This window comes from Zophobas morio, unplaced genomic scaffold (genome assembly GCF_036711695.1).
Source record: "Zophobas morio isolate AGI-343-1 ecotype UQ-CSIRO unplaced genomic scaffold, CSIRO_AGI_Zmor_V1 ptg000023l, whole genome shotgun sequence".
Lineage (NCBI taxonomy): Eukaryota > Metazoa > Arthropoda > Insecta > Coleoptera > Tenebrionidae > Zophobas > Zophobas morio.
In genome coordinates this window covers 1,926,128-1,950,975 of record NW_026972128.1, presented here as the reverse complement: position 1 = coordinate 1,950,975, position 24,848 = coordinate 1,926,128, and the positions used below count along the sequence as shown (strand labels likewise).

At 33.4% G+C, this 24,848-nt stretch overlaps 5 protein-coding genes across 5 annotated transcripts; all 5 read right to left on the bottom strand.

Moving 5' to 3' along the window:
* Nucleotides 1-203: 203 nt before the first annotated feature.
* On the bottom strand, nt 204-1,119 carry LOC135134338 (uncharacterized). The gene is made up of 4 exons (XM_064062983.1): nt 908-1,119; nt 667-854; nt 419-609; nt 204-367 (listed from the first exon to the last, which is right to left on the bottom strand). Exons 1-4 carry the CDS (start codon nt 1,070-1,072, stop codon nt 273-275), a joined length of 639 nt encoding a protein of 212 aa, XP_063919053.1. The 5' UTR covers nt 1,073-1,119; the 3' UTR covers nt 204-272.
* A 7,316-nt stretch (nt 1,120-8,435) lies between these two features.
* Nucleotides 8,436-9,309, bottom strand: LOC135134528 (uncharacterized). Its single transcript, XM_064063227.1, has 4 exons — nt 9,098-9,309; nt 8,855-9,042; nt 8,615-8,799; nt 8,436-8,563 (listed from the first exon to the last, which is right to left on the bottom strand). The coding sequence occupies exons 1-4, from the start codon at nt 9,272-9,274 to the stop codon at nt 8,469-8,471; spliced, it is 645 nt and encodes a 214-aa protein (XP_063919297.1). The 5' UTR covers nt 9,275-9,309; the 3' UTR covers nt 8,436-8,468.
* Nucleotides 9,310-10,672: 1,363 nt separating this feature from the next.
* Nucleotides 10,673-11,497, bottom strand: LOC135134652 (uncharacterized). The gene is made up of 4 exons (XM_064063383.1): nt 11,336-11,497; nt 11,099-11,286; nt 10,853-11,037; nt 10,673-10,767 (listed from the first exon to the last, which is right to left on the bottom strand). Exons 1-4 carry the CDS (start codon nt 11,495-11,497, stop codon nt 10,673-10,675), a joined length of 630 nt encoding a protein of 209 aa, XP_063919453.1.
* A 677-nt stretch (nt 11,498-12,174) lies between these two features.
* Nucleotides 12,175-13,184, bottom strand: LOC135134624 (uncharacterized). The gene is made up of 4 exons (XM_064063347.1): nt 13,007-13,184; nt 12,765-12,952; nt 12,519-12,703; nt 12,175-12,420 (listed from the first exon to the last, which is right to left on the bottom strand). Exons 1-4 carry the CDS (start codon nt 13,169-13,171, stop codon nt 12,326-12,328), a joined length of 633 nt encoding a protein of 210 aa, XP_063919417.1. The 5' UTR covers nt 13,172-13,184; the 3' UTR covers nt 12,175-12,325.
* A 7,789-nt stretch (nt 13,185-20,973) lies between these two features.
* LOC135134571 (uncharacterized) lies at nt 20,974-21,848 on the bottom strand. The gene is made up of 4 exons (XM_064063268.1): nt 21,664-21,848; nt 21,421-21,608; nt 21,183-21,367; nt 20,974-21,129 (listed from the first exon to the last, which is right to left on the bottom strand). The coding sequence occupies exons 1-4, from the start codon at nt 21,823-21,825 to the stop codon at nt 21,035-21,037; spliced, it is 630 nt and encodes a 209-aa protein (XP_063919338.1). The 5' UTR covers nt 21,826-21,848; the 3' UTR covers nt 20,974-21,034.
* Nucleotides 21,849-24,848: the final 3,000 nt, after the last annotated feature.

Genomic DNA, 24,848 nt, shown 5'->3' with positions numbered 1-24,848 from the left:
CAAGTCTGTTACCAAAGGTTGTATATATTTGTTAATTTCCAAAAAGTTGCCAAGCAGTTTATCATATCCCTAAAGTGACCAATTATTGTATTTTGCGTGAACTAGACGAATGAAAGGATTTGAGATTTACAGATGCCAATGTCTCATGGAAGCCCAAATAATACACGAGTAAATTTAATGCATATTCAAATTAAAAGAAACTGTCAAAAAATACAAATTTATTGCATGTGGAAAAACATTGCCATTTATTCTTATATGTATGTATGTACTTTTCAGAGAATTGCTACATCTGCGCAAGATCTAAAGGTTTCCTGAGGCCCACATCCTTCAGCATAACTTCCATCGTCACACTGTCCCCATGTATTACCTTAAAGATACGACATATGTATATTTTTTTTAGTCAAAATAAAACACATACCTGCATTATAATGCCACCGCAAAACACATCTGTCACACGTCAATCCATCTGGAAGTTTTACTTGAGTATTGACAATCAACTGCTTATCTGTACTTTCAATCTGATATTTAGCCTGTCCATCTCCCAAAGTCAAAGTTTGGAAACACTCCTCTCCTGATTCTGGAGCATTTGGATCTTGAAGTACACACACACTACAAACCCAAAATATGCCCTTCTACTTTCTGATCATATTAAACTCACAAACTTACCTGAAAATGAAGTAGCCCATATGGTTTGCAGTCAAATTAACCGTTATATCAACAAGACTACCTGGTGAATACTGTCTGACAACCTTGCCTTGTCCGTAAGTTCCAGTATTTTCGTTAGGTTGCGGATGGGCAGCGTCCCATGGGTCGCCACAAACTCCACATTTTCCGTTATATTGCGTCCATTGAACCTTTAACAACAAAATTTGCTTACAAACTTTATATAATTCTCCGAAGTACTTACATTTACACCACCACAGAAATTCTGATTGTCGTCGTAATTTGGAGGTGCCGATGGGTCAAAGCGCCACAGGGAGCTACGGTTTGGTGGTTCCATCATCATCCCATGACCGGAAATTTTTTCTACAAGAAATAGAAGCACAACGAGGGTGATTGGGGCAGCGACCATTTTTGTAAACGTCTTCACAAATCTCTAACTATGCTTTAGAGAATTCGTGGTTTTTATTAACTCTGATTAGATTAGAACGTATTCGGTTGAAGGGTTTGTTCAAGTATTTACGTAGTAAAGTAGTACTGCGTTGTTTTTGCGTGATTCTATTGTCAACCCAGCAAAAAAAATTAAACTGCTCTTAATTTATCTCGAATATTTTTATATTTCAATGCAATTTTTCTAAAGATGTCTTGAGTATGCTTGTTGATTGAAAAAAAATCATTTAAGATCTAACAAGTATAATAACAATAGCTCTTGATACTGACCTTTGAATTTTCTCTTGCTACTCATTATCTAGTTCTTCGGTTTTTTTTTTTTCTTAATTGATCAAAGGATCATCATCAGCTCCTAGTCTCTTTGATTATCCGGTGATAAACGAGGGGTACAGAAGTATAGGTACCTATGATTTGTGTACTTACAAAACAAAGATTTCTTTTAATATCACCCAAAGAACTAACTTCACAAGGAAAAAAAAGATTGTCTCTTCTTAGTGTAACAATTGACTGTAATATGGAGGAGGAAATTTAAAATCCTAACAATCAGTTCTAAATGTTTTAGTAAAATACATCAAACATAACTTTAGTTAGTTCAATGACATTGTACCATCAAACAACCAATTAGAGAAAACAACAATAAAACGTGCTAAAAATTTAAGAAACATAATGGAAAGAACCAAAAGTGATACTAATAAAGACTAATAAAGTTGTTTTTTTGGCGAAAGGGAATGTTACAGCTAGCTTTCTGAGTCCACAAACTTAAAATGTTGTGAAGAATTAATTCGGAAAAACTGTTAAGATAATTCGATATGAGTAATATTTTTGCTTCTTTCGATAGAAGTAAATGTAATACTTATTTAAGAATTTCAGGTGCTTTAAACAATTAGTTTTAAACATATAAGCATCACTTTCACTCCTCCCTATTTGTTCAGTTTACCTGAACAGGGGTTTGGGCGTAGCCAATTTGTCCACCCTACTCCCACCCGTTTTAGGGTAGTTTACCTAATTTTTATTATTTCACGCTCTCGGGGAGTCGTCGAGAAGTATCGACAGGGGAAAAGACGTGCCTACCCGAGAGACCGGCATTTTATAATTTTGTGCGTTATTAAATAAACCGTGTAACTAAAAGGTGATTTTTATTTCGCGCAAAACACTATTTAATCTAATGAAAAACGATACGCGGCAAGCTTGTAAAGTTGTTCTTTAGCTTTCTTAAGACTTTAACTTTATATACTGCATGGTTCACAATTTAACATCAAGTTTGGTAAATTCTTATAAAGAATTACGAGTATATTATAATTTTTTGAAATAAAAAATATTTTTTTTTTTGTTAATAATCTGTAATCCCGAAATACTGATTTAGTGATATATTAAGATTTCAAAAAAGCGGTCCCGTACTGTCTGAAATAGGCTATAAAATTTGGTTTTCCAGAAGAACTTGACTTAGTAATATTTTGAGATCAGGTCATTATTTTTTAAAGAAAATGAATATACTAATTTCCATAAAAATCCGAACACCTCGAAGGAGTTGAGCCATTTGTTCATATTATCGAATCCGATATGGGGACAGCATTGATCTAATAAAGGAATGGATGGAGCCTTGTATACGTTTCCATACGCGAGCGAGTGTAATCAACATAAGAAAGAAATAGCTAGAGCGGTTATGCATCAGTGGGGAAAGGACGGCTGACCACGTATCACGTGCTGGGTGGCAAGAAACGCTTCATTTGAACGGGAATTAATACGTTTTCTTACGAATTTGTTCAAACAATCAATTATAACAAACGTCTGTTAATGAAAACTATATTTTTACAGTTTACATTAAAATTATGTGTAATGTGAAACAACAAAAATCATGTTAAGTGGTGGAGATAGTCTTTTAATAAAATGAAATGTATAGAGAATCTACAATATATTACGAATTCAGTTAGTACAGTAATCTTCTAAAGTTAACTAATCTTGTAGTGTACGTTCATTGGTAATTCTGAAATTTTTAGGATAAAAATAATTAAACTTTCGATAAAAGTGACAGGGTGCCTAATTAAATTAAACATATTAAATTGTGTGGAATTTTCTACTAAAATTTATTTTCTAAATCCACGTACAAATAACTAAAACAATAATCAATAAATATGAAATTCCCTCTTTTTGTAGCAATAAACCGTTTTTTCGTAACTCGGAATGTTTAGGGAATCTAACAAATTTTTTAAATTATTTACGAAATCCTTCGTCAATGTATGTGATTATTACCTATGAAATGAAACAGGATTGCTGTCTTTGCACGTTCTATGCAATTATACGCACAACACGATTTCACGATGTTTAACAAATACTCCGATAAAATACAACTTAAGAAGACTGTAGATATTTAAATAAGGTAACTTGAGCCTAAAAAACGTAAATTTGCAAAAATATACCTCCAAACACCATGAGACAGCACGAAAGAAATCTCCAGAAACACAGTGCTCTGCAGTTTCGCGTCAATGTATTGCCACCCAGAGAGCCCTATCTCTGTCCCACTGTGTTGACAACGCGCGTCTCTCTCTAAGTTACTTCCATATAATATTATTTCTATGGGGGACAGTCATGGAAGAAATGATTAAAATTTCAACAAAAACCATTAACGTTATCATACCTTTTTTACCTTTTGAAAACAACGTTTCGTCTAGCAGAATTTTGCTTTGCTAGTTGATTTGCGTTAGTTCAAAAAATTCAAGACACCGTGAGCCGGTTCATTTTCATCAATTGAGTGAGTTTGAAAGAGGCCGCATTGTCGGTATGGGAGAAGCCGGTTTCTCAATACGGCAAATTGGCCGTCCTCAAAGAACATCAGCACGCGAAGATCCTCATCTACGAATTGCTGCCCTATGAGACAGACGTTCTACCACTCGTCCAACTGCAACTGATTGGAGCATAGGATCTCCATGTCATCAGTTTATCACCGAATAAGTGCTCGTAGGTTGCAATGGTACAACGACCGAGCAAATTGGGACCACGATCGGAATCGGGTTGTGTTCTCAGACGAATCCCGGTTTTGTCTTTGGGCTCACGATGAACGTAGGAAGATGAGGCGATTACGTGGAGAACACCGAAATTTGAATTTCGCTGTTGAATGCCATACAGCTCTCACACAAGGCGTGATGGTTTAGGGGGCAATAACACAGAGTGGCAGGTCCCCTCTAGTTTTCATTCAGAAAATTTGAGAGCAAAAGGATACATCGATACAGTACTGGAGCCGATTGCAGGTCCTTACCTCAGAGGGTTAGATCGACCTCTATTTCAGCAAGACAATGCACGCCCACATACGGCAAGAGTCACAACGGAATACCTTCAACAACATAATGTTGAAGTACTCCCCTGGCCTGCTCGTTCACCGGATTTGTTACCAATCGAACATGTGTGGGATATCATGGGCACACGTCTAGGTAACTTACAGCATCCTTCGAATAATTTAAATGACTTTCGTATACGGCTTCAGGAAGCTTGGGATGAGATCCCACAGGACAACATAAACCATCTTCTTTCAAGCATGGCTCGCCGTGTAAATGAGTGCATTAGAAATCACGATGGACCCACACATTATTGAATAAATTTTTTATTTTACAAGTTTTAGGCCTGTTATTTTAATCGTTTATTTGGTTCGATTTAATGGACTTTTGGTGAAACTTTCAGTTTTATCAATCAGCTAATTCAAGGTGTTCGGATTTTTATGGAAATCAGTATGTATCAAATTTGTTTCTCTTTCATTGTGTTACCGTTAGTCTTAAAATAATCATTAAAAACGAACGCACGGAAAAGAGAAATCTGCTTTTTCATATTTCACGAATAAAGAGAGAAAGTTCCCAGAACGTAAGTAACGAAATTCAAATTGCTTAAAAACCTAAAATAATCTTTTTGGTGCACAAAATTACTAAAAAGGAGGTAAACTGTACTTAAAGAAGTATAATAATATAAAAAACACATAATATAATGTATTACAATTCCTAACTGGTGACTAATGAAAAATGTTTGCGTAGATAACCAGTTTTTATTTGTTGTTTTACTGATTATCAATAGTTTAAGGACATTCATTGAATTATTGCTAACATATAATTTAGCCACAGCTATTGTAAACTTAAAATTGGGCATTCCTTTTATAGTTACATCTACACTTTCAAAGTAGCTGAAACTGAAACTTTTAACTATTTTTTTCCTACCTTTCGCTAAAAAATGTGAAATTTTGAAGGGAAAAATGTATATATAAACAACCCAAGACAAAGCTCTCAACTAAAACTAACTATCCTTTTAATGATTACGTTACTATTATTATTATTATTATGATTTAACCAGAGCCAAAGGGTTAACGTTTTAAATAGTAAATACATGTAAAAAAATGTTTTATAAAGTTCATTATTATCACATTAGTTCAAGTTTGTAAAACGAACCGCTTGCGGCGAGTTTTTCCAAAAAACGAGTATTTATTTTATAAAACAAGTTTTTATACTATTTTTTATAATGGGGAAATTTGACGCTCTTATTTTAAAAAATCAACTACAAAATAAATTTAATTGTTTTGACAGCCTTAGTTGGCAACCACGCAAGTTACTGTCGAATGTTGGCACACCAAGCTCCGAAAGATATCAAGTTTGATGTTAAATTAAAAAAAAAGATTTCTGTTCTCGTTCTGAATGCTTTGAACAGCTGAGCCGGTTTGGAATGTACCTAAGTCAGGTTTGAGATGAAAAGTAAACTTGTAATTTACATTACAGATTTGGTTACCTTAGGTAAAACAATCTTACTTGGGTGCTAAATAGTTGCAGTAGTAAAATGAAAATCGTTCCACGGTGACAAATGTCAATTACATGTCAATTTTTAATTATTACTTATGAGGGATTCCAAATCGCTAAAAATGACTAACCTTTAACCATGGTGGAAAGAATGTTCATTCGTCCATGTCCTATGTCCATGACCTACTATTGCCAGTCCCTACAATCCTACATGGTCGGCATGGGTGCAGTTCAAAGAGTTTTATAATAAGCATATAGCACCACAAGATAGTTCGCCATTAATGGTTGAAAGACATACTACCATGCACTTCAAGCATTTGGAGAAAAAATGTTTTGGAAAAAAAAGAGAAATTAATGGGAACTTCGCTTATGGACAATATTCCCCCGTGGTTATAAATTTGGTAAAATCAGATTCGAATGACTCAGAATTTGAGTTTGTAGACTAATTTATTTAGACTCAATTACTGACACTTTATGGAAAATTAATCGTTCAGTTTGACACTTCTAAGCCGATTTTAAATTGGAAAAATGGTGTCCCCAATTACATAGACTAAAGAACAAAAACTAAAGATCCGAGATTCTATTGATCTGAAATAAATAATAAGCCACATTATGCAGTCAAGAATACCAACCCATAAAACCACAAAATAATGGTTTAAAAGAGTCTACCAAATCATTGTTTTCAGCTGAATGTGAACTGAAATCTGAGTCTAAAGACACCAAATTATTATAAAACTAAGATTTGCAGTAGGATATTTTAAATTTGAAATACCTATTAGTAACACAGGTGACTAGGAAAAACAACCCTAGGCGCATGGGTTGGCGGGCTGCTTGTTCTTACTCCGGGCCGCAAAAAAAGCGAAAGTAGAATGAAGTTGACTGAGTAGTCAAATTTGGACCATGGTATAGATAGTTCAAGATCTCGTGACCGCCAAATTTATGCTGAGCACAAGAAAAAACTTGAGAGAGGGGTATTCGGCTTAGACTACTGTCTGTCCGAAACATTTGTGCCACTGAAACTCCAACACCTCACGTATCTTATAAGACAGTCTACGTTTTTAGGACGGTGTTGCCACCGATCGCCTTACCCAAGTCCTGTCGAGCATTTCTCCTAGGCTCGACCTCGCATCTCAGCGGCCACGAGATCTTGAATTATCTATGCCTCTTTTTTCCGGAGAAAGCACGGACGCGGTTAAAATGTGGTTTCGAAGCATTGAAGTTCTACAACTTAAATACAATACCAGAAGATAGAGATTTGACGCGCATCACAATGAGGAACTTAAAAGAAGTCGCCTTGAGTTGGCATCACTCTAGTGCGCAGCATGTGTTCATGAATTTTCGACAGCTGAAATCATGAATGTTAAAATTGTTCAAAAACCAAGAGAACAAGATAAATATGACGATGATGAAGACCTTTAAAAGTAGAAAATGGAAAATAACTCAACCTTTCCATGACTATTATTTATAAAAGGTGACAATGGTAAATCGTTTGAGCTTAGACGTGACCAGGTTAATTTCCTATCTAAATGGAATCCGCAGCTGCAATGCATGGCAAAAATGATACCTTCCTCCACACCAGCTGTTTTTTTGTTGAAGATGAACGAAATCACCACGCCTAAAAAATGAACCAACTGCTGCGAGGCATTCTCAGCCACTAGACCTGATCGTGAAGATTTAGTCGTTTACTCAAAGAGTGACTTCGAATATGGGTGTCCATTGTCCAGTGGATTTCATTTCAAATTCCTGGCCTACAGACTAGTACTTTATTTCTATAGTGGCCTTTAATAAAAAAAAAAAAAATCTGGGCTATTTCCTTATATTCACTATTAGTGCAACAGCAAGAATGCAAAAGTTACTACTGTCAGGCTTATTTTATTTGACCCATAGAATATTTGACCTGTCTAATCTTTAAAGTGACTAGTAGATCTATTATTACATTTAAAAATTTTGGCAAATTATCTAGGACCAAAATTGGAAAGAGAGAAACTTAACCTATGTACAATTGAAAAATATCGCATTGCATTTTGGGTTTTGTTAGAAGACCTAATACAAATTATTTCAGATTCCTGACATTTAATCCCGTTAGAATATGTGCAGAATGCCGTGTTATCAATACCAAGACGTTTCCTAAGCGTAATCGACTGCTGCTACGATCAAAAAGTTGCTCTACGACACTGTTTTCAGTGACATTTTAGGAACTTTAATTTCGGATCAGTTCATAAAGACAAAATTTTAGACATGTCAAAGTGTAGTACTTTTCAACAACCGCGACTGTACCAGACGAGGATACTACGAGAATATAATTTCTTGAACGTATGCTTGGTACCATTGTTAAAATTTGCAACTTAATGACAAGTATACAGATCATTAAGGCAACAAAAAATACTTGCTGTAAAAGACCGGAAAAGTAAGGAAGACAGAGATATATTTTTATTAAATTCGTAATAAAAAGATTCATATTTTTATTCAGTTTGAGCAAAATCAATGAAATAGACATTGTCACAAACTAAAGGACAAATACACAGAAACTCAAGCATTACGCTTAAATAAAAGTCAAAATTAATTTGCTTAAAACGTATATTATACCAAATTTTAATGAATTGCAACATCTGCGCAAGATCTAAATGTTTCTTGTGGTCCACAACCTTCAGCGTAAGAGCCATCGTCACATTCTCCCCAATTATTTCCTAAAAAACAACAAAACGTTAATTTATTTATATAGGGTCTTTAGATATCACCTGTAGTGTAGTGCCAGCGAAGAACACATCTGTCACAAGTAAGTCCATCTGGAAGTTTAACTTGAGTATTTATTCCTTTTTCACCATTGACAACATTGTATCTATCTTGTCCATTTGCGAGATTGATGGGTTGGAAACAACTTTCACCAGATTCAGGTGCATTTGGATTATCCAAAACACACACACTAAAAACAAAAAGCCAAGATTTTTTTCATTACCTCCAATCGGATTTGAAAATACCTGAATAGGAAATAACCTAAATGATTCGTGGTAAGGTTAACTCCCACGTCAACGACGCTTCCCGAAGAATATTCCCTAACAACTTTACCTTGACCATATTTTCCAGTGTTTTCATTCTCTTGTGGATGAGGGGCATCGAATTTGTCACCACAAAGACCACACTGACCTCCAAATTGGTGCCACTGAACCTGAAAATCACAAAGGGTAAAATTTCTAGAAAGTCTAAGATTCAAAACTACTTACGTCTGCGCCACCACAAAAGTTTTGGTTATCGTTATAATTGGGTGTAGCTGATGGATCAAACCGCCACAAAGAGCTGCGGTTTGGTGGTTCCAGCATCATCCCATGGCCGGCGATTTTGGTCACGAATAGACAAAGAAGAAGAACGACGGTTTGACGCAGAAATGTACTTTGCGCCATTTTGTCATTAAATGTAAGGAGATGTTGTTTGTTCAACAATTATATATTTTACAAGATGGAGATGATAAGGTTGATAAAGTGAAGGGGTACATGAGTATTTTGAATATAACGGTACATTGTTTGTAGTGCACTTTAATAGTCCTGATAAGCATCTTCAACACGGGACAATTTCAGGAATGTTCTGATTAAGATCTTCGATTTTTCTAGAAAAAACAAAAGTAATAGTTGTAAGTTTAGTATTGTATTTAAAATTTGACATTCTTTTAATTTTGTTCATGTTGACTTTCTAAGAGAAAATATACATACTGACATATTTTTTACAAAAATTTATAAACTAATTTAGGACTTTATTTTGTTGTAAAGTCAGTAAATTTATAAACAAACTAATAGCATAAGAAAATGGTAGAATACTACTAAAATATTTAAAATACACACACCAGCCTATAAAAAAGGAAAAATAGGAGTATATTTTATTCAAAAAATCTTTCAAACTCGAAGAATATACTTTTACGATATTAATTCTTTTAATATCACGAATAAAATGAACTATTTGCTGTATATTGGGTTTATCGTCAGCCGAAGGGCTCAGAAAGCCATTTTTATGCGATTTGGTAAAGAGAAATCAAACGTGAAACAGCTTTATATATGTTAGGATATCCTTGGAAACATTAAAAATAGTAAAAATAAAAACAAAATAATGAAGCTGATTGAATTCCAAAGGGTTCTTTTTCACTGCGGCGGCCTGTAGAATTGTTTCGGACATCCCAGTTTCCAAATCCTTCTCCTCATTTTCATGTACATATATACATATCTACATACAATAATTAAAATGAACCATTAACATCAGTAATTAAATGCAAGGTACTTGAGTGTACATATCAGATCATGTCAAGTCAGGTCAGGTTAGTATCACATAGCCTGAAACGAGTTAAGTTAATTACTGAATCAAGATTCAGACTGAATGGCATTGTAAACAACTCTTTTACCGCTTAAACCATTTTGTTTATATAAAAATTTCTACGTGTTTTAGGTATGTTTTTGATTGAATTTTTGGCTTGAACCAAGACCAAATAACCCTACAGTAACATACGTGTCAAAAATATAACAACAATAGCAGTAACTAACACTTCAGGAATTATTCAAATTCAATGTTGCATGGAATAAGCAATAATTTGTGACCAGAACATAATTTAATATTATAATGGAAATAGTTTAGAAGAACAAAGAAACAAAACAACTCAACAAACACAAAATCATTCATTGTTTGTATTAAATCTGCTAGAACAGAAAATCTGATAACGAAATATGATCCCTTTCTTAATGAATTAAAAATTTTGATAAAACTGAAAAGGGTAAAGTTCAAATCAAATAACTAATAAGCACAAAATATTTTATTTTTTAAACAATAGCAACATCGGCACAATTGCGGAAATTTTCTTGTGGTCCACATCCCAAACCATAACTTCCATCGTCACATGTTCCCCAGTTGTTTGCTGAAGCAGTGATAAATTTTATTTCAAAATGATATAAATGAAAGTTTTTTGTTAATCCATTTTATGTAGGTTAAAAACTACACACCTGTGTTGTAATGCCACCTCAAAACGCATCTTTCGCAAGTGAGCCCATCTGGTAACTTAAGCTTGGTGTTTATGGTCACTTCTCCCATAGTTACATTATACTGAGGTTCGCCATTCGATAGCGACAACTGTTGGAAGCAGTTCTCGCTAGGTTCTGGAGCGTTGGGATTTTCCAGAACGCATAAACTAGAAATAAATTTCAAGTTCTTAAGTTATCGAACTTTGACAAAAAGCTTCATTGTTATACCTAAAAACGAAGTTTCCTAGATGGTTACTACTGAGATAAACTTGTACATCTATGACACTTCCTGGAGAGTACTGACGTACGACTTTTCCTTGGCCGTACATTCCTGTGTTTTCGTTGTCTTGTGGATGAGGATCACTGTACGGGTCTCCGCACAGACCACACTTACCATCCATTTCATTCCATTGGAACTGAGTAAGTACCAAAGTAAAAAAATATTATCAAACAATGAAAACTTACATCGACTCCACCACAATATACTTCATTATCAGTGTAATTTGGTGGAGCTGAGGAATCACTTCTCCAAAGAGAACTTCGATTTGGTGGTTCTAACATCATCCCATGACCCAGCGTTTCTGTTACAAGTAGGGACAAGGAAACCAAAGCTAGCAAACCGTACATTTTTACTAATGGTAGATGAAATATTTTTCACAAACCCATCCAAATTATTTATATAGTACCACTTTGTGTTAAATGCTTAGATAAGATTAAGAGCTTATACACAGAAGTACCATGTTTTTGATCGTAAAGTAAAATATTGTTTTTCTGTAATTTAAGATTTTTTGAAGAAAAGTCACCGATAAGAAAGTGTTAGAGATATTTCACGCATTTATCTGTTTTATCTTAAACGATCTTAAAATAGTTGGTCAGCACAATGGTGTTAACACACAATAAAACACGTAAGTTGCAAAGGTCAACAAGAGACAAAATTTTGAGAGCAACTCTGGCACACGGTTTTGAAACGTGTGATCATACTACATGTAACTGCCAATGAAAGGTATTAACAAAGTTTCGACAACAAATTAAAAAAAATATTTTTTCTAATAATTGTATGTACATGCATGATCAAAATGTTGTTATTTATTTACAAGATCTCTAATAAAAACACTCCAAATGTCTTCTTTTAAGTGAAAGCGCGGAGATGTTGTAAATAATTGATAAAATTTTCTACAAAAGACTTCTAAACATTAAAAAAAAATAGATAAGGGACAATTTTCAAGAAAAAATGATTTGACACCAAATGTTATGCCAAAATTTAAATATGCCTCATTACAACTAAAATATAACAAAAACAAAACTACTCTCTACACTTTTATTAATTCAACTGAAACAAAAAATTTGATAACGAAATTTATACTTTTCTGGTTCTAAATTTAACTGTTGATAAAAGTGAAAAGTGGAACGTTAAAATTATCCAATTAATGAACGGCTGTTAAAATATTGTATTTCCTAAACGATAGCAACATCGGCACAATTGCGGAAATTTTCTTGCGGACCGCATCCCAACTTATAACTTCCATCTTCACATGTTCCCCAGTTATTTCCTGCAAGAGAGATACAATTTTGTTTCAGTCATGGTATCATGAAGGAAGGCTCTTTTTCTGTTAGTGAAGAATTCCAAAGTATCAAATTTATCACACACCTGCAGTGTAGTGCCATCTCAAAACACATCTTTCACAAGTAAGTCCTGCTGGTAACTTAAGCTTGATGTTTATGGTCACTTCTCCCATGGAGACGTTATACTGAGGTTCACCATTGGACAATGACAACTGTTGGAAGCAGTCCTCGCCGGGTTCTGGAGCGTTGGGATTTTTCAGGTCACATAAACTAAAAACAAGTTCCAAGTTCTTAAGTTATCAACACAGCAAATCTGCTTCGTTATGATTACCTGAAAACAAAGTTTCCTAGATGGTTACCGCTGAGATAAACCTGTACATCAATAACACTTCCTGAAGAATACTGACGTACGACTTTTCCTTGACCGTACTTTCCTGTATTTTCGTTATCTTGAGGATGAGGACTATTGTATGGGTCTCCACACACACCGCAGTTGCCATTCATTTGATTCCATTGAAACTTAAGCCAAAATTATAAGTATTACAAAAAATTTACAAACTATTAAAAACTTACACTGAGCCCACCACAATACACCTGGTTATCGCTATAATTTGGTGGTGCCGATGAATCACTTCTCCAAAGAGAACTCCGATTTGGTGGTTCTAACATCATTCCATGACCGAAAGTTTCTGTTACGAGTACGGAAAAGCAAATCAAAGTTGCTAGGAAACCATACATTTTCGCTAATTGTGGATGAAATATTTTTCACGAACTGTACGAACTCTGCATATTCTTTATATAGTACCATTTTGTGTTAAATACTTAGATAAAAAGATTAAAAGCGGTTATAGAAGTACCACGTTATTTGGTCGTAAAATGAAATATTGTTTTTCTGCAATTAAAGATTTTTTAAAGAAAAGTCACCGATAAGGATCAGAGATTATCTGTTTTATCTTAAGCGATCTTAAATTAGTTGATTGGCATAATTGTGTTATAACGCAGGTCATAAAGGTCAGCAAAAGAAAAACATTTGAGAGCAACTCGGGTACATGATTTTAAAACGTGTAATTGTGCTACCTATAGTTAGTAATAAAAGTTATTAATAGAGCTTCGGTAATAAACAAATAAATAAATGTGTGTTTTAAGCTTATGTACATTCACAATATTAGTATTTCTTTACAACATCTGGAACTATAAAAATAAGCTTAAAAACTGTACGAAATCGGATTTTGTCACAATTAGTTTATTGATTTATATTAATGATATATGAGTTATATGAATAAGAAATGGGAATCGGGTAGCGCTTTTAATTATGATATCTAATTTCGCTATATACCTACGTTTAAAGAAATCACGGGATCGCACAGAGTGAAGTTTGATGGGATGAGGAAGTTGTTGTTGTCCTAATATCGTTTATTTATTTTAATGTGAACTATACGATGTCAACTTTTGTTATTTTCTTTAGCGCTCAAAGAAATGAACTGGAGTACTATTAGAGAATTAATAATTCTTACAAACAATTTATTTATTTTTTATTTATTTTTATGAATTAATATTATTAATTCTTGACAAAAAGAAGTTATCTACTCCAGAAAGATTAAACAAAAAAAAATAGCCATATGAAAATATCATCAATAAAAGCAACTATGTATTTGTCAAACTATAGTTTTTCGACAAAGACTTATTTGTAAGATTTAATATATCTCCAAACTTCGGGACGTACTCTACTCATTTGTAGTAAAAAGACAGAAATTTCAAATTTGGAGTTTTTGGTTTCTGTTACCCAAATTTTTCACATTTTCTGAAGCACAAAAAACAATTAAACAGGATGCTTGAATCACAAACCTACAGTTGCCATTAGTTAGACAACTCGTGATTTGAGGCCGCAGTAGATTCAGTTGGGCTTTAGGATTGGCGATTCATACGTTTGTCACGTGATCACTGCATCTGCTGCTGATTTTAATATACATAAATATTTTACAATCATGAATTTAAAATTCACAAAAATTATGTTGCAAAATCAAAAAAACTAAGAGCTTCTTTCGTGCTCTAATTCTTATAAAAATTTACAGAACTCGATGAAAATAAGCATCACTCTCAACCAATGAATTTTTCCAGCCACCGTCTGAAATGTAATTAGGTTATCGTGATCATCATTTATTTATAGTTCGAGTAGATTTTTAAAATGATCCGTTCTATCTGATTGTTTCAGTGCATATTCTGTTACTCTTTCTGGAATATTCTCTTACATGTCAACACCAAAACTGTGAAAAAACGAGTTTTTGTACATTGTATTATTTTCTGGAAAGTTTAGCTGTGATAAACTGGTTTTGTGCAGTTACTTAGTCAATTTGGAAGCTAGTGATTTTTACTTCCCGAGCGTAAGCAAAGGAAGTATTGTAATCGAGTCCGTCGGCCGACTCTCTACTTTTACGTTTTCTCGATCTTTCATGACCCCTAGAAGACGAAGAAATAGGTCTCCCATTTCCGTCTGTCTGTCCGTCCGTCTGTCCGTCCGTCTGTCCGTCCGTCTGTCCGTCCGTCTGTCCGTCCGTCTGTCCGTCTGTTGTCCCGGATTTTTATTAGACAGATAATCTCCGAAAGTACTCGACCGATTGTTGTGAAATTTTGTACTTATATTAAGAATATCATGTAGATGGTAAAACGCTAACCAAAATTTGTCAAATCATCCCCACCACTAATGCGATGACGTCACTTCAAAATTGTACATAGTAAATGTGTTTTCAATTGTATAAAATAACATAGTCCTACACATGTAGTTTACAACTCTGAATCGACTTTTCACCCGAAACGTCCAGATTTTTGGAAAAAAAATCAAAATTATAAAACAACATTTTGAAATTTAATTTTTAATCTGCTAACCAGAATGCTTTGAAATGTTGCAGATGTTTTAAGGCTATAAAGAGCATCATAAATCTTTAGTCAAAAAATATTTGCTTATCCCCTCCAAAAACTTGATGACGTCAGCTCAAAAGTTTGTGGAATAAATCATATCTAAAATGTACAAAATATGATGAGCCTGTACTTGTGATCTATCACTCCATTCATATTTTTTGGATTTGCATATACAGGGTGACTCAAAAAAATTAATGAATGCGTAAATATATTTTATCGATTTAATCAGGAATTACAAAACCGAATGCTTTGAAATCTTGGGAATATTTTAAAGTTATTATAAGCATGGTAAACTTTTGTTCAAAATGTATTTGTTCATCCCTCCTAAAAAAATTGATGACGTCACCCTTAAATTTTGCTGAATAAATCCTATCTAAAATGCAAAATATATGATGAGTTTGTACTTGTGATTTATCATTCCATTCATATTTTTTAGATTTTCTTAAGAGGTGGTTCAAAAAAATTAATGAAGTCAATTTATTTTATTTATTAAATTAAAGGCAACACTTATTATTAGTATTACACCCCAACCAACCCAATTTGGTAGACACAAAATTTGTTAAAGGAAAAACTCGGTTGAAACATAAGGGTAGCACGCTTATTTACATCGACTTTAACATTACAGACCTGCATTTGTTTTATGCGTTCACTTGATTCCGCGAATGTGAAATAGACATGTTTATAATCAACCAATTGTGAATTTCACCGTCAAGAATTAAAATAAAACCCAATGTTTTATATAATAAGCGGAAGTCGAAGCAATAAAACCGACGGTCGGTTTGTTTACAGTTTCTCTGTTTGGCTCTCACGTATGCTGTTACGCCTGTCATCTTAAATTAAGAATGTTTATACATACACGATTTTCAGTTGCCTCTGATACGTAAGTATACGTGAGTAAATTGTTTCGTTATTTTATTGATTATTACAAATCAATATTCAAACGACCCAATTCATTTTCCCGAAAATTTGAGAATATAATAATTTTATTCTTAGTATTACACTACATCTATCCCAACTGATATACGTGTCCTTGCAAAAATGTTGATGACGTCATCGCAATTTTTTTTTAAATTCCCACTACAAAAATGTAATGAGAAAAAAAACACAATAGGCATGCAGTCGTCAAGTTTCCGACAGCGAGGGAAGTACTGTCTAAACTCTTTAGACCAATTTTTTCAAATAGAGTTATTATCAAGAAAGTATCACTCGAAGAGTAAGTTGTACAAATTATTATGTAAAAGGAAAAAGAAACTCTTTTTCCATGTGATAATTTTACTATTTAGATATTGTATATCTTGTGTAACGAAGAACTGGTAGTTTTAACCTGAATAGAATATTAAAATATTATTTCATCAGGCTCATAAGCTTTATCACTGTTGTTACTTCTCGTTTAAGTTATTGTTGTAGAGTTCCTAGTTTCTAAAACTTGAAAATAGCTTCCAAATTCACACCGCATACATATTTTTGTTCTTGTATTATACAGGGTGAGTCACTAGATGCGCGCTCCTCGATGTCTCATTAATTATTAGAAAAAAAAAGTTATGTGGTTCTTTGAGAACCATAGACCCAAATTATTTTCAACTATACAGAGTATTCTGTTTTTAAGGCGTAACAGAGAGCTTTGTTTTTACAAGTGAAACATACTATATATTTTTACCTTTTCTGAAATATTGCAACACAGATTTTAAAAATAAACTCATGGAAAATTAACGCACCACTTGACTAAATAAATACTCCCACAAGTTTTCCTACAAACGACTGATATGATTGATAGCTACATAGACCTTTAAATAAAGCAGTGAAATTGTTTTGAACAAAAATCGGCAAAAAAGATCTTATTTTAAGTCATTTTTTACTTCCCGAGCGTAAGCCAAGGAAGTATTGTAATCGAGTCCGTCGGCCGACTCTCTACTTTTACGTTTTCTCGATCTTTCATGACCCCTAGAAGACGAAGAAATAGGTCTCCCATTTCCGTCTGTCTGTCCGTCTGTCCGTCTGTCCGTCTGTCCGTCTGTCCGTCTGTCCGTCTGTTGTCACGGATTTTTATTAGACAGATAATCTCCGAAAGTACTCGACCGATTGTTGTGAAATTTTGTACTTATATTAAGAATATCATGTAGATGGTAAAACGCTAACCAAAATTTGTCGAATCATCCCCACCACTAAAGCGATGACGTCACTTCAAAATTGTACATAGTAAATGGGTTTTCAATTGTATAAAATAACATAGTCCTACACATGTAGTTTACAACTCTGAATCGACTTTTCACCCGAAACGTCCAGATTTTTGGAAAAAAAATCAAAATTATAAAACAACATTTTGAAATTTAATTTTTAATCTGCTAACCAGAATGCTTTGAAATGTTGCAGATGTTTTAAGGCTATAAAGAGCATCATAAATCTTTAGTCAAAAAATATTTGCTTATCCCCTCCAAAAACTTGATGACGTCAGCTCAAAAGTTTGTGGAATAAATCATATCTAAAATGTACAAAATATGATGAGTCTGTACTTGTGAACTATCACTCCATTAATATTTTTTGGATTTGCATATACAGGGTGACTCAAAAAAATTAATGAATGCGTAAATATATTTTATTGATTTAATCAGGAACTACAAAACCGAATGCTCTGAAATCTTGCAGATGTTTTAAGGTCATAAAGAGCATAATAAATGTTTAGTCAAAATATATTTGCTTATCCCCTCCAAAAACTTGATGACGTCAGCTCGAAAGTTTGCCGAATAAATCATATCTAAAATGTACAAAATATGATGAGCCTGTACTTGTCATTTATCACTCCATTCATATTTTTTGGATTTGCATATACAGAGTGACTCAAAAAAATTAATGAATGCGTAAATTTATTTTATTGATTTAATCAGGAACTACAAAACCGAATGCTTTGAAATCTTGCAGATGTTTTAAGGTTATATAGAGCATAATAAATTTTTAGTCAAAATATATTTGGTTATCTTCTACAAAAAACTGATGACGTCAGCTCAAAAGTTTTCCGAATAAATCGTATCTAAAATGTACAAAATATGATGAGTCTGTACTTGTGATTTATCATTCCATTCATATTTTTGGATTTGCATATGCAGGGTGACTCAAAAAAATTAATGAAGGCGTGAATTTATTTTATCGATTTAATCAGGAATTACAAAACCGAATGCTTTGAAATCTTGGGAATATTTTAAAGTTATTATAAGCATGGTAAACTTTTGTTCAAAATGTATTTGTTCATCCCTCCTAAAAAAATTGATGACGTCACCCTTAAATTTTGCTGAATAAATCCTATCTAAAATGCAAAAAATATGATGAGTTTGTACTTGTGATTTATCATTCCATTCATATTTTTTAGATTTTCTTAAGAGGTGGTTCAAAAAAATTAATGAAGTCAATTTATTTTATTGATTAAATTAAAGGCAACACTTATTATTAGTATTACACCCCAACCAACCCAATTTGGTAGACACAAAATTTGTTAAAGGAAAAACTCGGTTGAAACATAAGGGTAGCACGCTTATTTACATCGACTTTAACATTACAGACCTGCATTTGTTTTATGCGTTCACTTGATTCCGCGAATGTGAAATAGACATGTTTATAATCAACCAATTGTGAATTTCACCGTCAAGAATTAAAATAAAACCCAATGTTTTATATAATAAGCGGAAGTCGAAGCAATAAAACCGACGGTCGTTTTGTTTACAGTTTCTGTGTTTGGCTCTCACGTATGCTGTTACGCCTGTCATCTTAAATTAACAATGTTTATACATACACGATTTTCAGTTGCCTCTGATACGTAGGTATACGTGAGTAAATTGTTTCGTTATTTTATTGATTATTACAAATCAATATTCAAACGACCCAATTCATTTTCCCGAAAATTTGAGAATATAATAATTTTATTCTTAGTATTACACTACATCTATCCCAACTGATATACGTGTCCTTGCAAAAATGTTGATGACGTCATCGCAATTTTTTTTTAAATTCCCACTACAAAAATGTAATGAGAAAAAAAACACAATAGGCATGCAGTCGTCAAGTTTCCGACAGCGAGGGAAGTACTGTCTAAACTCTTTAGACCAATTTTTATTATTTATGTAATTAATAAATGCTAAAAATTCATGAACTACACACAAAAAACGTAATCAATTAAATTAACGTGGTCGAACCAATCCTAGTACGGTATATGGCCTCTTCTACTTCTCATTACTGCATTTATTTGCCTTGGCATACTGGAGATCAGACTTTCGATAACATCTTGAGGAATCTTCTCCCGTTCGGTTATTACTGCATCTACCAACTGATTATGATTGATGACTACGAACTGCTTTTTAAGGCCAGTCCCCACGTTTTCTCAGCGGAATTTTCGCTCTATTTTCAAAATGTAATATCTCCGTTATTAACAGATCTATAGTTTTCAAATTTTAAATATATGTTGTCCATAACTTTCTTTATATAACGCAAGGGCAATAACTGTGTATCGTTTCTAAAAAATAAAATCGACGATATGTCTCGTATGATTTCTGGAGTTTTGTAAGCTGAAAACAGTGTTGAAAACCGTGTTCTGAAATTTTATTTAATAATTGAGATATTGATTTTTAAAAATACGTTATGCAAAAATTTCACTAAAATTAAAAAAATAATATGATCACAAGCTTTTTTTAACAAAATTGACCTTGCGATATATAAGGAAAATTATGGACAACATATATTTAAAATTTGAAAACTATAGATCTGTTAATAACGGAGATATTACATTTTGAAAATAGAGCGAAAAAAAATTCCGCTGAGAAAACATGGGGACTGGCCTTAAGAGTGCTTCGTAGATGTTCAAGGGGATTCAAATCGGAACTGTTAGCTGGCCATTCTATGTAATTAGCGTTCAACCATGCCACTTATAGTGGAATGATTTCTTCTTTTTTTCAAATTAGCAACATAACGCATGAAATATCCTTCTTCCAATCAAGTTTATGCTTTTACTGCTTCCTCAACCAATAAATTTCTTCGACGATTAATTTTTAACACCACTAATCACACAACACCTTCTAGCAAATGAAATCTTTCGATATTTTTTGTAACGATTCCATGACAATTTCTAGTTGAATTATTTAGTTTTATCATAAGCGCAGGTATTTATCTATTTCTTACCTATGCTTTTGAAAGACTGCTATTATTTTGTGCGTGCGTTTTTGAAAAACAATTGGAAAGTAATCTGATGAAATTTGTCTCGCTAATGGTAAAAATACAAATTTATTTGCAAATAATGCTACTATTTAATCGAATCCGGTTAATCTAATCTGAAATCTCCCCAGTATATAAGTAAGACACCATCTTGTGAAAAATAAACTTTTCTACGTAAATAAACAAACTTTGAATTCCTATTAAAAAGAGAATAGGTGCTAACTTCACTGCGCTGTGATTAGATTAATAACCATTTTCAGATTGAATATTAGATAATGAATTCGAAACCATGAAGACCGATAGTAAGGTTTTATTTATCTGTTGGACAATATTTCCTTTGAATAAGTATCTTATTTTTTTGTTGTTTTCCACCTTGCATTTTTAAACACATTCATAACTTAATAAGTATTAGAACCATAAAGTAAACAACGTTTTTTGCTTTTCGATAAATGTTTTTTTTAATTGAATCTTTTTATTGACAATAAACTAATCTTATTTAATTCTTATATCAGCACACGACCTGAAGGTTTCTTGAGGTCCACAACCTTGTCCATAGCTTCCATCGTCACATTGTCCCCAGTTGTTACCTTTAACCACAAAATAGACAATTTCTTAAAAAGCACAACCTCTTTTGTCTTACCAGCTTGATAATGCCAACGCAGCACACACCTATCGCATCTCAAACCACTTGGCAGCCTAACCCTAGGATAAATCTCTTTCTCTTCAGGAACGACATTGTACTGAGTATTTCCATTTTCCAAAGTCAAAGCCTGGAAACAGTCTTCTCCAGATTCTGGTGCATTGGGATTTTGCAAAACGCACAAACTACAATCCAAAACATGAAAACAATAGGAAATCATCGTTTCATAGTTACGTACCTAAAATTAAAGAAACCCTTATGGTTTGTGGTTAGCCGAATATGAACATCGATAACACTTCCAGCTGTGTACTCTGCAGCAATGATCCCTTGACCATACTTGCCCGTGTTTTCGTTAGGTTGAGGGTGAGGTTCGTTGTAGCGGTCACCGCAGACTCCACATTTACCACCCATGGTGGCCCATTGTACCTTTCAAAAAAAAAACAAATTAATACATAATTATAAAAAAATATATAACTCTTACTCCTGCTCCACCACAGTAGTTCTGGTTGTCGTTGTAGTTGGCGGGTGCGTTTGGATTGTACCTCCACAAGGAACTGCGATTTGGTGGCTGCAGCATCATGCCATGGCCACTAATTTCTTCCACGAAGAGGAAACAAACCAGAATACCCAACTGTAGGAACATGGTCGTAAATTTCTCCAAAGTCAGTAGTAAGAATACTATTGTTTTCTTCAAAAAAAAGTCTTTATATATATTTCCGTGCGATAAGAATAGGAATTTATGGTCTCACATGAGGATGATTATAGCACAAGCAGTTATTTTCTAAACGTTTTCATTTAATCCCATGGACAAAAGAAGGATTAGCATCTATCTTCCTAAAGTTAATCAGAGAGTTAGTTCAATTGACTTTTGAAGATAGCGGGTGTTTTATGTTCACCTATTAAGTACATTTTTATAATTATTTCTGTTGCAGTTAATCAATAAACTCATAATTTCATGTTTTGCGCAAGTTTTTAATCAAATTGTTTTTTTTTTATTAGCATATAATATTTTGCCTAAGGTCAACAGCAGATATTATGTCATTATCTATAGATCTAAGATCTCAAGTACCAACAGCTATAAAAAATATCAACATGCTTCATCTATTTGGGTAGTTGAATTATTTTCAAGGTTGGAATTTTGACACCTAAAATAATTGATTAGAAAGATTAACAATAAGTGCTTTGACGTACTAAGCGTTTGGATACAACACATGTGTTAAAAGATTAACATAAGTTATTTCAATGGAAATAACAAAGTATTCCAAGACGTAGTTCCGTCAAAATGCTGTGAAACTTCAGTTCACGCTTTTTGTTTTAATTCATCACACTACCAAGATATTTTTTGGATCTAGTTCTTTTGGTACTACGTAACTCAAACGGATTTACTTTTGCATCATAATACGAAATATTACTTTCAATAAAAATAAATTAACATTTTAAAATAAGTGTCGCGTTGTTAACACGCTGACGCTTTGTGATAACAAGAAGGTTTTTAAAACAATGAAAGATTTATTACTCTAAAATATTTTTCTACATCACAGTGGTCCTTCAATAACCTACAGAAATAGAAAACACAGGCAAAATCAGTTTCTCTTAAAAAATGCTGGTAGAGGACACACCGAGGTTTCAAATTTCATAGGAAATTTATCTTTACCACATAACCTAAACCTGTGTGTTATAAAATAGACTTTTGTGTTCTCTGTACTAAACAATTGTCCTGTTCAGTGACTTAATAATAACAACTTTATTTTGTCGAAGATTTCATTACAAAATTTCGACATGTCACAATAAATTAACAATACGTTAAACATATTACACAAGACAATATAATAAATCATACATACATTTTAAAATCGATACTGTAAAATGCGTCGAGATTGTATAAACTATTTTTTAAGAATATTTTTAACTGTATTTTTGAACGCCCGAATATCAGCAGCTTTTATACTAAGGGGGAGCCTGTTATAAAAATGTATGCCGTGGTTTTCGGTCTTTTTGTGTCTCAGTCTAGGTACTACAGTATCTTGATAGTGGCGCGTGCTGTATGTATGCACTTCCGAGAACATTAAATGTGTATAAATGTTTTTCTTGAAGCAAATTAATTTTTGCACTCATGACCTTTTTTGATGACTTTCGCACATTCACCAGGGTGCGGGAGGTCGAACTTCCCGCACACGTGCATGTTAACTTTCCGTTGCCATGGTAACCTTAAAATAGTCCGGTAGTGCCAACATTGTGACGTGTTTACGCCGTTGTTTCTAAATAACTCACAGTTAATCTCTTCAGTTTAAAGGTTTATTCGTTGCAAAAAAATGTTGTACACAACACGTTCGTGATGCCTGCTACCCGCATGAACACTTGTTTGCGGCACGACCCAAGGCAGTGCCGCATACAAGCGTTCATGCGGGAAGCCGGTTATCCCGAACTAGTTGTGTAAATTACTATTTTCAGACACTATCATGGAGAATAAAGTCATAATTTTGTCTTTTGTAAAAAGATTTCTACAACTGTCATTATAATTTGCCGAGGCTATTACCGTAACGGCTTTTGTAGGATAGAAGCTTTTTGTAGATGTGTAAAGGCTGCGTCATCCCAGATAATGACTCCGTAGTTTAGAATACTGTGAAACAGTACATAGTAAGTTATAAGGGCAGCTTTTTCATTTATTGTTATTTTAATTTTGCGTATTGCATAAACAGTACAAGGTAGTTTATTGCAGATATGTTCAATGTGTACATTGTGATATTATCTAAATAAAGGCATACAAATTTTATTTCGTTATAGTTTGAAATTTCAGAACCTCTGTTTTTTTTTTGTGTAGAACTCCTTTATTAGCTGCAAACCAATTTCCCGCCAATTCTAGTGTATTTTGAGATACTTGGTCGTTATTTTGCTCTTTGTCTACATTGACACAGAACGAAGTGTCATCTACGTACATCACACCAGGATTTATTTGTGGCATATTAATTGCTAAGTAGTTTATGCAGACAATAAACAAGATAGGACCAAGTATTGATCCCTGTGGGACTCCTCGTGATATTTTGCCTTCTTGACTAATCTGATCATTTATAATCAAATGTTGAGTACGTTCTGACAAATATGATGTAAACATTTCTAAACATTTTCTTATAACACCATAGTGTTCTAGCTTATATAATAAAATATCATGATCGACGCAGTCAAATGCAGACGTCAAGTCTGTAAAACTTGTACAGCACCCTTGCTTCTGTTCAAAACTTTGTTTTACACAATTAACAAGAGATAATACAGCATCAATGGTGCTTACTCCTTTTCGAAAGCCATATTGTTGTTTTGTAAAAATACCACGGTTTTCCAAAAAATTTAAGAGTTGATTCGATAAAACCATTTCAAAGACTTTAGAAAAGGCTTTCAGAATAGATATTTGCCTGTAGTTGAATTCACTGATATTTCCCTTTTTATATATCGGTATTACTTTCGCCGTTTTTAACCTTGAAGGAAAATGTCCTTGCAAAAGAGAAATGTCCTGTTAGCGAATTTCTATTAGTGGTTTGGCAATTGACGCACTGCATGTTTTTAGAACTTTAACGCTAATATTAAATATGTCTTCCGTTGATTTATTTTTTAAAGTGTACATCGCCTTCCAAAAGTGGTTGGAAGAATATCTACTGGGATGGAATTCATCAT